General features: G+C 40.8%; 1 protein-coding gene across 1 annotated transcript in view; it reads left to right on the top strand.

The window, feature by feature from the left end:
* Nucleotides 1–15,841, top strand: part of LOC309817761 (anosmin-1) — a 187,024-nt gene that overhangs the window by 35,181 nt on the left and 136,002 nt on the right. Inside the window, exon 2 of the mRNA XM_082647042.1 lies at nucleotides 1,864–1,911. Coding sequence (XP_082503168.1) covers nucleotides 1,864–1,911 — 48 coding nt within the window. The remainder of the gene's footprint in view (nucleotides 1–1,863; nucleotides 1,912–15,841) is intronic.

Below are 15,841 nucleotides of genomic sequence, written 5' to 3'. Positions count from 1 at the left end.
ATGAAGCAAAAATAGTATATCATTTAACACAATGTAAAACATGATGAAATGAAAGAAGTCGGACACAGAAGACTACATATTGTATGATTCCGTTTATAACAAGTGTCCAGAGTAGGTAAATTTATAGAGAAAGAAAGTACGTTCGTGGTGGCCAGGACCTGGGTGGAAGGACTGCTAATGGGTACTGCTTTCTGTCAGGGGTGATGAGAAAGTTCAGAAATTAGTGGTGATGGTCGCACAACCTTTCTTCTGAAAACCATTGCGTTATATAAGTAACTTTTGTGTTTGTGAATTATATATCAATAAACGTGTAATAAGAGTATTTTTCAAAAGATATATTATTGGTTCAGTGTTCTTTTAACTGCAAACAAAGGTGATACTATTCTATTCATACCGATGTTCTTAAAAGCTTAGGCATTCATATACAGGAAATGGACTACTTTATCTCATACCCAACCTTGAACTTCAAAGAACAGGAGGCCACAGCATCTTAATTTTTGGATGACTGTTTCTGTTATCTGTTACAACCACGCCAGCCTAGAACAATCTGATGTAAATATCACGGTCCAACCATCACCAAAATTTTAGTCATGTGGAATGACAAGTTTCAAGCAGGAATTCAAATACTAGGGAATAAATCATAGTCCTGCAAAGCTATAGTCAAAAAGATACACGCACCCCTATCTTCATAGCAGCACTATTTACAATAGCCAAGACATGGAAGCAACCTAAGTGTCCATCAACAGATGAATGGATAAGGAAGATGTGGTACATGTATACAATGGAATACTACTCGGCCATAAAAAAGAAGGAAACAATGCCATTTGCAGCAACGTGGGTGGACCTAGAGATTGTCATACTAAGTGAAGTAAGTCAAAGGCAAATACCACAGGATATCACTTATATGTAGAATCTAAAATGTGACACAAATGAACTTATCTACAAGACAGAAACAGACTCACTGACATAGCGAACACACTTGTCGTTGCCAAGGGGGAGGGGTGTTGGGGACGGGAAGGATTGGGAGTTTGGGGTTAGGAGATGCAAACTATTGTATATAGAGAATGGATAAACAACAAGGTCTTACTGTAGAGCACAGGGAACTATATTCAATATCCTGTGATAAACCATACTGGAAAAGAATATGAAAAAGAATGTATATATTTATATAACTGAATCACTTTGCTGGACAGCAGAAATTAACACATTGTAAATCAACTATAGTTCAATAAAATAAATTTTAATAAACAAATAAATCCTAGTCCTAGTATTTGGTACATGTTGAGTAACTGTCAAGCTGTGCGAAGTAGATTGTGTCTCACTTAGTTATCCCACTGACCTCACGCAGGAGATATTGTCCTTATGCTTTACAGACAGATACAGACTGAGGGACAGACATAGTAATTCCCTTGTCCAGAGTCACACATCCCAGTGAAAGGGAAAGAGGAGGGTTTTCCCATGGGATTTGACGTCCAGGCTCAAACACTTATTACTGAATTGGTTAAAATTGAAAGCCTCCAGGATGCCAACTTGTAAATTTACCACAGCTACTTACTATAGAAGAACCGTCTAGCGGTCATTTTCCTGTTGGTCTGTATTCTGTTGCTCAGCACACCCGAGAGACGGCTCAGACACTTTTCCTTTTGAAACACCTTGAAATCTTCATTATTTTATATGTATTTGTATCATAAAGTCAAGGGCAAAAAATGATATCCTGTTTTAGGAAGAGGGACATATATCAGGGTGGCAAAATTGGTCTTTCATTAATGCAAGTATTTTAAAATCATATTAATACACACAGGTGTATGTAGATTTCAAATAGAAAATTATTTAATGAGTCAATATTTCTTTTTCTTTTTGCAGAACAACGGTTCCCTGGTTTGGTGCCAGAATCACAAGCAGTGTTCTAAGGTACGTTCCCTACAACTGTATCAGTATTTTAAAGAACGTTTCATTTTGTAACAACTGTTAGAGTCACAGGACGTTGCCAAGCTAGTACAGAGAGATCACATGTACTCTTCACTCATTTCCCACCAGCGGTTACCCTTTACGTATATGTAGAACAATATCACAAGCAGAAAATCGCCTCGGTACAACGTATGTATATAGTTCTGTGAGATTTTATCACATGTGTGGACTTAGTTAGTGTAGCCACCACTGCAATCAAGATACATATATCGACATTACTGATACTACCTTATTTCTCTCTTTATTCTCTAATTATTTCAATCAAAAGTATTTTTAAGGAGAAAACATCTTCTGATTACACGAGAAGATTTCATGCATTCTCCTTACACCTAAGTTGTCTTGTATGCGTTTATTGTGTTTGTGTGTGGGAATTGCTCATTCGCTAATCGGATTCTTGAAGCAGTCTCTTTTCTATCTTTGAGTACTTCTTGTTGCACACACATGCTCTCAAGTTACCATTATACTCATTCATAGGTTTCATAGCATAGATTTCTCACCTCAGTCCCCAAACATCACCATCTTTAAATATATTTATATGTTTATAGAGAGAGTATATATGTACGTATATGCTTCAGCTCCAGTCTCAAAGTCGGTTTTATTCAGATTATATAAGTGAATAAAGTTGAAACTTGCTATCAGTACTGCAGCACTTTGGGATTGTAATAGCGTTTGATGAGATTTCTTTCATGGTTACGACTATTAGACCGAAAATTGAAGCATTCCTTGATTTTACAGCCAAAATTTCATCTGAGCAAATGCACAATAATATGAAACAGCATATTTATGAAGCACATTACTAGTTTGAAAGGTCTTTCAAACAAATTATCTCAAAGTAAACGGTTGTAGAATAATGTTCCTAAACCTAAAAACTTCACTGTAATGATACATTCTGACATTCATGCATGCGTTGTGTCATTTACTCCGCATGAGCGTTATTAAAAACAGAACAGAATTATTTATGTGAATGTGAAATTATTTGGTGAAAACAAACTTTGCTTAGTTCTGACTCTCTGGATCCTGGGCAGAAATGAAATGTCTGGTTTATGATCCTTTAACTCTTTTTATATAATATCATACATATTTGCTCTGATAAGATATTTTCTGGTTATCTATTATATTCATTGTTCTTCAATTGATGTTTTGGGTAATTTGTTTATGTCATCACTGCAGGAGAGGATATATATGTGTGTGTGTGTGTGTATGAATGTATGGCTATGAGGCTGACTAAATTTCATAAGTAGTATTTTTGTCCAGTTTTGTTAGTTGGGTATTACTTGAATGATAATTTGTTGTATCAGTATTATTTCTCACAAGCACCTCTTTTCTCCTTATGCCATCAAGAAATTAATTTTTTTTTACACTTGAAATTTGAATGGGACACGTTCATTTAAACTGCTTTTAAAATATCCCAATTAAAGAACATTGCAGCCCTAGGGAATACAGATTGTTAAACCATGTTTTGTAATTGAATGATCAAGGCTGACCTGAGAGACTGAACTTGACAAGAAAAGAAATCAATTCCTTTTGCCTGAAAGCAGAAATGAATCAGTAAGTCATAGATAACTTCAACAGAAACTTTGAAATATATTACAAAGCCAACATAAATTTAAGGGTTGTCTTTAGTCCGAATACTTGGGGATGAATCTTACATGTTAATCAAAGTTTATGTCTTTTGGATATTATCACCATGGGATACATTTGCAGATAATTACAGTTTGCACTTCTTCTGAGATTCATGAAGCATTGTGTAGGCTTTTCCTTTGCTTTTCAGCTTAATGAGGTGAAGGGTGAGCAGTGGTAACTCCATTTTACACATGGGGAAATTCAGGCACATACGTATTGCATAATGTCCTGGAATCACTCAGCAAATCAGTAGAGGTAAACTAAAGTTTGGAATGCCATCTCCTAGGCTGTGTTGTATAGAGAGCAACAACTTGAAAAAACGTTTTGAGCAAATATTCGGACAGAAGAGTAAAAACACCTCATCAAATCAAGAAATAATGCTGATGATATAACTTTCTGAATATATATTAAAAGATAAAGTTTACATAATATTTTATAGAAAGTACACACTTTCTAATTAGTTCTCGTTGTGTTTGCAAAGCCCATCACCTTCAGGATCCCTCCAGAAGGTGAGTTCTTCTTCCCATCTAACTGCCTGCCTTGTCCAATCTGCCATCATCTCTTGCCTGGACCCATCCAGGAGCATCCTCTTGGGTCTCCCAGCTTCTACTCGACCCACGTAGCTGCTGGAAAGACCCTTTAAACATATCAGCTGAATCTTGCTGCTGTCTGCCTCACACCTTTTAATATCTTCCTACCTCACTCAGTCTAAAACATCGGCCCTGTCTTGTCTGCCTGTGCTCTCTCTCCAACTTTCTCCTCTGCTTTACCCCCATCAAGCCTGCTTTTCCCTCCACCAGAAGGCTCCTTCCGCAGTCACCCAGCTCACCGCACCCCATTCACGTCTCAGCACAAATGCCACCTTCTCAGCCTTGCCCTCCCAGGTCACCTCCCACCCATTTACACACTTCCTCGGCCTTATTATACCCGCACGACATTATACAGTTGTTCCTTTATCTCTGAGAGTCTGTCTCCTTCACCAGAAAGTAAGCTCCGAGGGGCATCGACTGAGTTGTCTTTGTTCATTGTGGTATTTTCAAGCCTAGAATGGAGTTTGGCACAGAGTAGTTGCTCACCAAATATTTGTGAATGAATCCATGAATGAAGTCCATACAGTACATTTTCTTCCTCCCCCAAAGTACGTCATTACTGTATTACCTTCAGGAAAAAGGTTATAATCCATTTTGTATCCATGTAACTTAGCATGATTATTTATTATTAATTAGGAAAATCTTCCTCCTATAATGAAGCCAGTACTATGAAGTCAGGGGTCTTTGGCATCATTTAGCTCCTAGATGATGTAGAGCAGTGACTTACTGTCCTGCATGGTTTGAGGCCAGTGGTTCTCAAGCTGGAGCGATTCTGCTCCCAAGGGGACATTTGGCAATGGCGGGAGACGTTTTTGGTCGTCACTACTGGCATCTAGTGGGTGGAGGTCAGGAATGCTGACAAACTACAGGACGCCCTCACAGTGAAGAAGCTCCAAGCTCAGTGGTGCCGAGGGAGGTTGAAGAACCCTGATCTGTGCATTTTGCGAGTTATAAAGGAATTGAAGAACACACTCCTATTCTCAGCAGTTTTACTTTATTATATGAAGGAAAATAAACATATAATTTACCGAGCATGTGGTATGCGCCAAGCACCTTTTCAGGGGCTCATTATATGTTAGGAATTCTAATGCTCATCATATACAATTTCTTTATTTTTATTTATTTATTTATTTTTGGCTGCGTTGGGTCTTCGTTGCTGTGCACGGGCTTTCTCTAGTTGCGGCGAGCGGGGGCTACTCTTCATTGCGGTGCGCGGGCTTCTCATTGTGGTGGCTTCTCTTGTTGTGGAGCACGGGCTCTAGGCACGCAGGCTCAGTAGTTGTGGCTCGCGGGCTCTAGAGCACAGGCTCAGTAGTTGTGGCGCATGGACTTAGTTGCTCCGCGGCACGTGGGATCTTCCGGACCAGGGCTCAAACCCATGTCCCCTGCATTGGCAGGCGGATTCTTAACCACTGCACCACCAGGGAAGTCCACGTCATATACAATTTCTGTTAAAGGCCAGATAGTAAATATTTCCATCTTTGTAGCCCATAAAGTCTCTGTGGCAACTACTCATGTGGCCACTGTAGCCTGAAATCAGTGATAGATAGTCCCTAAACAAAGGACAGTGGCTGTGTTCCAATAAAGCTTTATGTGTGGACACTGGAATCTGAATTTCATGTAATGTTCATGTCATGAAATTTTATTATCTTTCCCAACCATTAAAAAATGTAAGAACCATTCTTTGCCTGCTGGCTGTACACAAACAAGTGCCCGGCTGGACTTGCCCATTTGCCAGAGTTTGCCGTTGCATTCACATATACAAAATCAGTCAAAAACAAAACAGTACAGTTGCATTTGTCTCTCAGTACAAAGACATATCTTGGTGTATTCAAACTAAAAAATGGACAGTTTCTAGCCTCCTGTGTGGAACATTTTTGGTCAGCTTGAGAGGATTCGTTGAATGAATGAATGGTAAACAACAGTAAGAAAACATCAAATCACAATTAATTTTTGAAAATTCAGTGTTAAAACGCAATTATTAGAGCCAGTAAAAATTGTGGAGCGCTTCAAGATGGGCAAAATATGGCTGGATGTCCCCTCTTGCACCCTTGCAGGCTATCTGCGTTGCTCATCGTCTTTGAGCTATTTTGTTACTCTGTAAACGTAGAAAGCTGGTAATAATGCAGGTGATTCTTGTCCACGGAAATGCAAATGGTTGTGTGCAGTGTAGTGCGTTGATGCTTCCCGCATCAATAGACCATTTTGCATCTAGTTGTATATCCATTCTAGCATTTGTTTTTGTGTGAATATATTTATATTTCTTGGATTTCTCCTTTGAACCGGTAACATACTCCTGGTTCTTGCAGTATTTCATGAGTTAAATCGTGGACACTTGTTCATTTTATATTTGCATGCGAGTCATGCATTTACTTTATAAAATAAGCATCCTTTGACCTTATGCTGCTCAGTTACCTTTCTAAGCATTGCATCCAAGAATGATGTTCTTGTTGACACGCACCCCTGTCTGGGAGCAGGCATGCTCATCCTTCTCCTTTTGGGTGTTATAACTCACTCACCCGACTTTTGTTTCCCATTTGGTTGTGAGGATTTGAGTTGAAAAGCAGTAATTTAGGGCTCAATCTTGGTGCGGTGGTGTGTTGCTTTGATCTCAGTGGGAGTTCGGTTCTTATAAGGGCTCTAACTCCAGATTCTTAGTGATTTTGCAGGTTTATTCAGAGCCAGGTTTCGAGGTGAGGAAGATTGGTTTTGCTTGTATGAACATCTGGGCAGTTTCATTTGACATCTCTGAAACTTATCGGATAAAGGTCAAACCCCAGAAACATAACTGAATGTGACTGTTGAAGGTTTTTGGGTTGTGTTAGATGCCTTCTGTGATTTATGTGGTAATGACTTTAAATCCATAGAGCCCCAGGAAAATACATCTTAAGGAGGAAAATGAAAACTCAGGCACCCATGGAAATGCGCTATGTCCAAACACGCAAAGAACCAAAGTTGAACAGTTAGTTTTTTGTAATATTCTAGTGTACAACAGTTTGAAAGTTCAGTTGTTTTATATCCTTTCAAACATTTAAAGCCTATTGTAATACTTACTGACATTCATACAGTTTTCCCTGACTTTGTGTAATCGACTTCAAGGACAAAGTTGACGTATACTGAGCGTCTCTTGTCCAACATATTGATATCTTTTGGGAGGTACCAGTTATTCCATAGGCAAAGCCACCATTGACATTGATTGTCAAGAGAAGTTGTAGGATTGTGCCACTGGAGGAGTAGAAGACTTCTCCCGTGTTAAAATTAATTCCCTTTATTTTGGATACCAATGTTATTATGTCCATAAGTAATGATCATGATGTTATTTCTAAGTAAATGGGATGTGATAATCTAGGAAGAGAGAAATATTCTCTTTCCTTAAACCAGTGGAATGAAAATGTGTATGGAATGCGTATGAAAAGAAATGGTGAGCGTGTGAAAGTTTGGCTACTGTTCTTTTGAAATACCAGTCTGTACATGCATTATTGTACTAGCATGGTGAATAAAAATTGTCAAAGGCACATTTGTTAGACTATCCTATAACATCATGCCAGTAAATGGCATAATTTTAAGTACCCCAAAGACCATGATGTGCTTCTGTGCTAACCAAGAGATGAAGTCTCTCCTCCGGGACACCTGAGCTCTTGGATTTCCGGGTCTCCATGCAGCTGGAAAGTCACATCCTCAGCAGCCTTGAGTTAGGGGTCCATGTGTAACTACATTCTCAAGTACTCCATCCAGTGTCACTGTAGGGGAACATTCAAGTCGGTATCATCTCTGAGGTGAAGGCAGAAATGGAGAAAAAAAGAGAGAACAAAGTGAGAGAATGTGGAACAACAGATAAAAACAAAAAGAACGTACAAATGGGGGAGCTAAATGAGTCCCTAGTTTCAGAACTTCCTTTCTGGAGTGCTGAGTGCTGAGGTTTCTGAGAATCAGCGAAGGCTCCCAGCAGCGTCCCTGCTAGGGCTCAGGCAGGTGGATCGGTGAGTTGATGGTTTTAACAATGGGAGATTTGCCATCTGTCACCGCCTCCTGGAATGCAAGCTCACAGCCCTAATTGGAGCCTTCAGCATGGAAGGCAGCCTGAGCTGGTGTCACTGACTTGCTTTCCCTCACACCGTCATTCTTATGGTAAGTGTTTTCTGCCCCCATGCTGGGAACTTTTATCAAACATATTAGTGTGCTTTGGGGCGATCATTAGCCATCAGTAGCTGGAACATTCCAGGGTGTTTTTTAGCCTGGAAACTAGCCTGTGTGCTGCAGTAACTTGCAAAACTTGGCCAGGCTCATAGCACCATCAATATTTAAGGAAAAGAACAGGTTCTTATTTGGATTTAAATCCAACATGTGACATGTTAATAGCCCAGCGTGTTTCTGATTTTCCATATCGGTTTTTATGGATGTGAAAGACTTCCACCTGCTGTAAACTTCAAAGCAAAGACATGTGGAGGGGAAAAGGACCTCTATCTAAGTCTCTATCCTCACCCCTTCCTCAGCTCTTCCTATCAGTTTCTCCTTCCATCTGATGAAAGAAGATGCAAACGAAATCTCTTATTTGGTTCATGACTGAGGAGGGGTTCCCTGAAAGCTGGCTTTAGAAAGGGAATGCATTTTGAACATATGAAACACATATACGTCAGGATCCCTCACATGGTGATAATAGTCTGACAAACGTTTTGAAGTTGTAATGTATTCATCAGAAGGCACACAGAGGAGCCGGGATGAGCTCCGATTGCTTGAAGATGCTGGGTTTGAGCTGGCAACTGGCAAAGAGGACCAGTGTCGATTGAAGGATGGGCATGGTTATGTTTCAGAAAGAAGATAGACTTGGACCTCAGTAAGCTGGGGAGGGCAGGATTTGTGGGCACTGAATACGTCATTGTGCTGAGTTGCCCTGCCTTCTCCAAGAAGTAGTCTCCCCTGAGGTGAAAACTCTCACTTGAATTTAGGGGTAGAGGGTCAGCATTTGCTTTTCTGTGTTCATGATTGTAACCCCATCCTGTAGGTAGTCCTTGACATGGGGGTCAAGTTGTTCTACCTAATCATACACAGGAGTTCCTCTTAGAAGCCTAATATGTGTTGGTACATGGTCTGTCTTGGAAACACTATTGCTCAATGTTTGTAAAAGAGCAGTTGTTATAGGGAAATAAATCTAGGTATTAATTTCAACTCTGTTTTTACTAGCTGACACTCTCTTTACTAGGAGATGCTCTTGTGTCTAATTTGCCTAAAGAAGGAATATAGGCTAATTATTTGAAAAATTAATTTTCCTTTCTGAAGATTTCTCTCTTTTGATCTATTTGATGTGGAGGAACTTCCTTCATCCTATAAATAATCACATTCAATTACCTTAGTATATTTGTTTTCTAATCTTTGGGGTCATAGGACTTTCTGTAAGATTCATTGCTCAAAGTATGATGTTCTTTGGGTGATGTTGTTACTGAACCAGACTTGGGTCTGATTGCCCGTGCAGTAAACCCAATCTACTGACGCTGGGTTGTGGGGAAGGGAAGTGTAGTGTTGATTGCAAGGCCAAGAAAGGAGTATGGGCGGCTCGTGCTCAAAAGACCCAAACTCCCTGATGGCTTTCAGGGAAACGTTTTTAATGGCTCGGTGAGGAGAAGGGCTGCAGGTGTACGATCAGCTTGTGGACATAATTTTGATTGGTTGGTGGTGAGGTAACCTGGTGGTATTTTGGGAGTCAACCTCATCAACCTTCTGGTTCCAGCTGGTCTGGGGTCTACGTGCTTGTGATCAACATGAAGTTAACTTCTTCCACCTGGTGGGGGTTTCAGTATCTCCAAAACAGCCCAAGGACATGGCTCAGAATATTATCTATAGCCCTTGAGAAGGAAACAAACGTCCTTGCTTTTGTTTAATGGCTAAACTATTATTTTGTCTTGCCTGACTGTTTTCCTTTGTTTCTGCATTTTTCACTTCTCAGATTAAATTTGTTTTTTGGAACTCAGGGAAAGCCTAGGAGGCTAAAGTTTTTCTACAAACGAGAGGAATGCAGAGGACATGGGGGGATGGTCTGTCCTGGGAAGTTCCCATAGGGTGCTGCTTGGTTATATGAAGTGTGTGTGTGTGTGTGTGTGTGTGTGTGTGTGTGTGTGTATGTTTAATGGCTAAGCTGGGCGTTTGTTCTAAACTCTTTTTCAGCCTAAAATTACCATAGCTGTGTATGGGATCGACCATTGAGTTTGTACCTTTTGTTTTCTTCTGGGTTGGAAGAGAAAGTTTTTCCTAAGGAGGATCTTTATCAAGTACTCCCTTCATCTTCTTTGATGAGTGTCTAGGCAGAGTTAGGATGACGTTTTTATTCAAACAGTCATCCTCATTAGGACCTGTCATTTTTGCTGTGGATGTCAGAGCTAACAGCAGTTCTGCTGGCTGTGAAATGACAGTGACGTAGCAACAGGCCGCTGCTCTCCTGGTACTTGCCAAGAACTAGAATATCAAACCTTTGGTATCCTTGCAGTACCAAAAGGCACCAGAGAGAAACAGTATTTATACATGCCTGATAGATATATAGTTTCCAGATGCTGTACAATCCATGCTTCCGTGACAGGACTGACTATGTCCTTTCACAATCTCAAAATGGTCCTTTGACAAATGCCATTTACTGAATCCCATGTTGCTGCAATGCAGCCCGTGTAATATTCTCAGGAACTGTCTCACAAACCCAGTCACCGAGGCCACTCTGAGGAACTCGCCAAGGACAGCGGTCTGTCATTCCATGCCATCTTTAGGAGAAAACTTGGGAAAGCATTCATCGTGTCCACTTTATCAGTACTGATTATGCGTCCCTTAGAAACTGGTAGATATTTTAGCCTGTGGACACTGTGTTTTCCCCTTAGAACTGACTGTTAGAAAGCTGAATGGTAAATAAAATCACCTCCTTTAACAAGGTTACTGAAATTTATCCCGTGTATGTGGGAACTAGCTTTATCCTGACTCCAGTTTTTCTTCTCCTTTATCTTGTTTTTATCACACACGTAAGATTTGTTTTCTAGCTGTATCCTGTGGATCTCTGTAAATTATCTTGAATCCTTTTAGGAGTGAGAAAGGCAATAGATAAATCCATACATCCCTGAAATAACAAATAACTAGAGAAATGCCCCATCGTGGCTGACACTTGCCTGGTACGTTGTTTAGTTTCCTGAACCATTTTATCCACAGTTTCATGGTTCACTGAGGTGAGATGACAAGACATCTATATTCCTAGCAGAGCTCTTTCAGCCGGTGCTGACAACTAGGGCTTCATGCCTTGGAAAGGAGCGAAGGTGGCCACTTGTCAGTTAGGTAATGGCTGTGCCTGGGCAAAAGAGAGAAGGAAATGCAGTTTAAGTTGTGAAACCGGGGGGTGCGTATGGACGTGTTCTGAGGGGGAATGAGGTAAGTGGAACAAAGGTGAAAAGCTTTTGTTTGTGAGCGCCTTTCGAGCCAAAGGGGTTTGGCCCTGTCTTCACAGATCTTAAGTCATAAATAGCAGAGGTCAAAGAATAGTCTTTAAAACCACACAATAAAGAAAGAACTTCTCTCAACTGGGTCTTTTCAGAGCAGAGCTACCAATGTGGGTGAGTTCATTTTCCATTCGCATGGGGGAGGCAGCGACTTAAAGTGTGCACTTTGTAAAGATGGCCCTCCCTCCCTCCCTCCCTTCCTCTTTTCTTTCCTTCTTTCCTTCTTTCTCTCTATTATAGTATCTATTAGAGTAGCAAATGTTGATGTCTAGGAAGAACCTTCCCAATCTGCCTTAGGTTATGCGAGTTCCTCTTGAAAATTTTAGGCATAGAGTAATAGAAGTGGATGAACTGGGCATTTCACCTTCTTGAGCTACAGCAGAAATCCCACTCGGGCTACAGCCTGTGCATCTCCATGTGCTTTTCCTTACGCCAGTAGCTCAGTTCACATGGATGTTGATGTATATTCGTGTTGGAAGACGGGTCGCGGTAAGGCAGAGCTGAAGGGGAGACGTGTGCTGGTGGTCAGAAAACTGGGATCACGTGGCATTGCCTTATTAAACACTGGGCGTTTTAAGTAATTACAAGTGACGGATGCTGCGTCAGATTCCGCATGGGGAATGAGAACCGTGGAAGCTGCCTGGGCCAGGACGGGCCTTGCGCTGTGCAAGCGGAGGTCACCGGGTGTTCGGCCGCCTGCAGATGTGGCCGGTTCAGCCTTTCGTAGACGTTTCTCACGTGCCTTGGTGGCAGCTTTGTGGAGAGGGGCCGGGGAGCTGCCCGCTCTTCCTCCGGACGGGATGCAGCTCTTTTGGAGTCCATCTGCTGATGAAGGTGGGGCTCTGGAGGGCTGGGCGCCTCTGGGTTCTCACAGCTGCAAGGTTGAACTTGGGCGGTTGCAGATGAATGAGCCGCCTTTCCCAAGAGAAGCTGCATAATGGCTTCGGGACTATTAAGCTGTGAAGATTCGTGCGCTGGCGTTTGGGAGTGTGTGTTCCGCATCTTTTCCTGGGGGAGCGAGGGGGGCATGTGCGTTTTTGGCTTTTTACATCCAACTGTATGCACATTTTCCCTTTTTGTATGAGGAAATAATGCCTGCACTAAGGGTAAACCCTCCCCTCCTCCTAAATCCTGCCACAAAAAGATACTTATTAAGGCTGGCATTCTGAAGAACTAAATGCTTCTTTAACTTTGCTTTATCTGCTTCAGTGAGCACAGTGTACCGAGTCCGGGGAATTCACATTATGGCCGCGAGCCGCCCTCCCTATTCTCTGGGGCTCTTTGGGCGCAGAAATAATCCCTTCCTAGAAGCTTTTGAGAAAGGAACTGAACTATGCGGGCTAATCAACTGTAAATCTTGGCCATCCCCAAAGTATTGCATGAAGTTGCATCGCAAAGTGTTCCGATCACCAGGAAGCCTAATTTCAGGACCTAGGGCAAATTTGCAGCAAACATGTTGATGTGCTGTGTTTTAAAACTCTGGAATGCGGCTCCTTTCTGCAGCCATCCTCCGCCTTTGTTGTTTGCATCCTGTGTGTGTTTATTTCGTTTCTTTGTCGTTTGGAGACAAAAAGACAATGAAACTCCTTAGAACTTTTGTTTTCCAACTGGTAATGGAGAATATTATAAGGAGAAGTGAACTCTGATGGAACGTTGAATTACAAACGCTCGGAGGCTTTTCTAGATGACTTCTAAATCATTTTCTGCTCAGTCAGGGGACAATATTGGGGAGGAAAAAAATAACCTAGGTTGGGAGAGTCACATCTGCAGGCCTCTGTGAGCCACCGTGCTGCAGTCCCCCGTGTCATCACAGTAGCTGTCATTCTGCTGAGAGGTTGTGTCTTGCTCAGGACGAACGCAAAGCTAGGTCGCCTGCATTCTCCTTGGACCTAAGATAGTATCAACAATGCATTTATAGTAACATAAAGCAAGCCTTAAGACACTTAATGTGTAGAGGTGAAGGCTGTCTTTCTGAATCACTGAAATCGAATGGAAATGGGACAGTGGCATTTGCTCTCTTTTGGAAGGCAGAATGAGAACTTCATTTTTGGCCAATGAAATGTCCCTTCTTTACCTGCCTCATTCTTCCCGATATTCCTCCGTCTATACGTGCACAGACCACTGCCATTATTCCTATCCTGAGATGTGGATTCAGCTCCATACTGATCATTTCTGATTTACGGTCCTTTAAAAACCCTTTAAGTTGCTGTGTCCTCATTGAGACACATTTCTTCTGCCCTTTGCATGAGAGGTGGTGAGCATCACGTGGAGAGTCTGGTCTTTGGGCTCCAGGGCTGAGGGTGTGACTTACAAGCTCTGTGACCTGGACCAAGTTGCCTCTTTGCCTTCTCCAAACCTGTCCCTCACCCTGGATTCTCTATAGTAATTAAAAACATGGATATTCACTCAACCACTCAACCTAAAAACTCACAATTCTCCTTAGTGCCAGCCTCTCCTTTACCTTTATACCCATCCTTCCGCCAAGTTCTCCAGTTTCATGCCTCAAGCTAATTTGCCCTCCTCTCTGCTGTAACTCACACATGTATTGTCCTTGAAATATACTTGTCTCATGGCCTCTATTTTCTCTGTCTTTCTACTATTTTATGCCTCCCAACTTCTTAGAGCAATGCTTCTCAAACATTAGCATGCGTAAGCGTCTCCTGGTGAGCTTACTCGAGTACAGATTCCTGGGTCCCACCTCCAAAGACTCTGATTCAGTAGGTCTGGGTTGGGGTTTGAGATTCTGTGTTTCTAAGAGACTTCCAGTGGATTCTGGCGTTGCTGGTCCAGGGTAGCTGCAAGTTTCTCACCATTAAGTCTGATGATAGCTGTAGGTACTTTTGTAGATAGTCTGTATCAAGTTGAGAAAGTTTCCCTCTATTCCTAATTTACTGAAAGTCTTTATCATGAATGAGCGTCAGATTTTGTTAAATGGTTTTCCTGCATCTATTAATATAATCATGTGATTTTTCTCTTTTAGTGTCTTATCGTTATGGATTACATTAATTGATGTTTGAATGTTGAACCAGCATTGCATTCAATGCTGGGATAAATCCCTGTTGGTCAAATGTTGTGAATTCTTTTTATACAGTTTTGGATTTGGTTTGCTAATATTTTCTTGAGGATTTCTGCATCTGTGTTCATGAGAGATAATTTTCTACAGCTTTCTTGTAATGTCTTTGTCTTGGTGTGGGTATTAGGGTCACGTTGGCCTCATAGAATGAGTGAGGAATTAATCCCTCTGCTGCTATCCTCTGAAAGAGACTGTAGAGAATTAGTATAATTCCTTCCTTAAATGTTTGGTAGAATTCACCAGTGATCCTGTGTGGGCCTGGTGCTTTCTGTTTTTGAAGGTTATTAATTATTGCTTCAATGTCTTAACATAGATACAAGCATATTCAGATCATTGCTTAATGTGTGAGTTTTGGCATGTTGTATCTTTTAAGGAATTAGTCGATTTCGTCTAGGTTATTGAATTTTGGGGCATAGAGTTGTTCGTAGTATTCCTTTATTATACTCTAAATTTCCATGTGATCCATAGTGATGTCCCCTCTTTCATTTCTGATATTAATAATTTGTGTCCTCTCTCTTTTTCTTTGTTAGCCTGACTGGAGGCTTAATGATTTTATTGATCTTTTTAAAGAAACAGCTTTTGGTTTTGTTGATTTTCTTTATGGATTTCCTGTTTTTAATTTCATTTATTTCTGTTCTAATTCTTTTTTCTTCTCCTCACTTTGGATTTAATTTGTTCCTTCTTTTCTAGTTTTGTAAATCAGAAACTTAGAGTATTGATTTCAGATCTTTCTTTTCTAATATAACAGTCAATGCTATATGTTTTTCTTTAAGTACTGATTCCCCTACATGCCACAGATTTTGAAAAGTTGTGTTTTTATGTTCATTTAGTTGAAAATAATTTTGAATTACTTTTGAGATTTCTTCTTTGACCCATGTGTTATTTAGAAATGTGTTGTTTAATCTCCATATGTTTGGGGGTTTTCCAGTGATCTTTCTGTTATTAATTTCTAGTTTTCATTCCATTGTGATCTGGGAGCAGACATTGTATGACATCTCTTCTTTTAAATTTGTTATAGTGTATTTTATGGCCCAGAATGTGGCCTGTCTTCATGAGTATTCCATGTGAGCTTGAGAAAAATGTGTATTCTGCTGTTGTTGGATGAAGTAGTCTATAGATGTCAA

Source organism: Grampus griseus, assembly GCF_964374135.1.
Source record: "Grampus griseus genome assembly, chromosome: Y".
Lineage (NCBI taxonomy): Eukaryota > Metazoa > Chordata > Mammalia > Artiodactyla > Delphinidae > Grampus > Grampus griseus.
The sequence above is the reverse complement of the archived record's forward strand: the minus strand, read 5'-3'. Positions and strand labels throughout refer to the sequence as shown.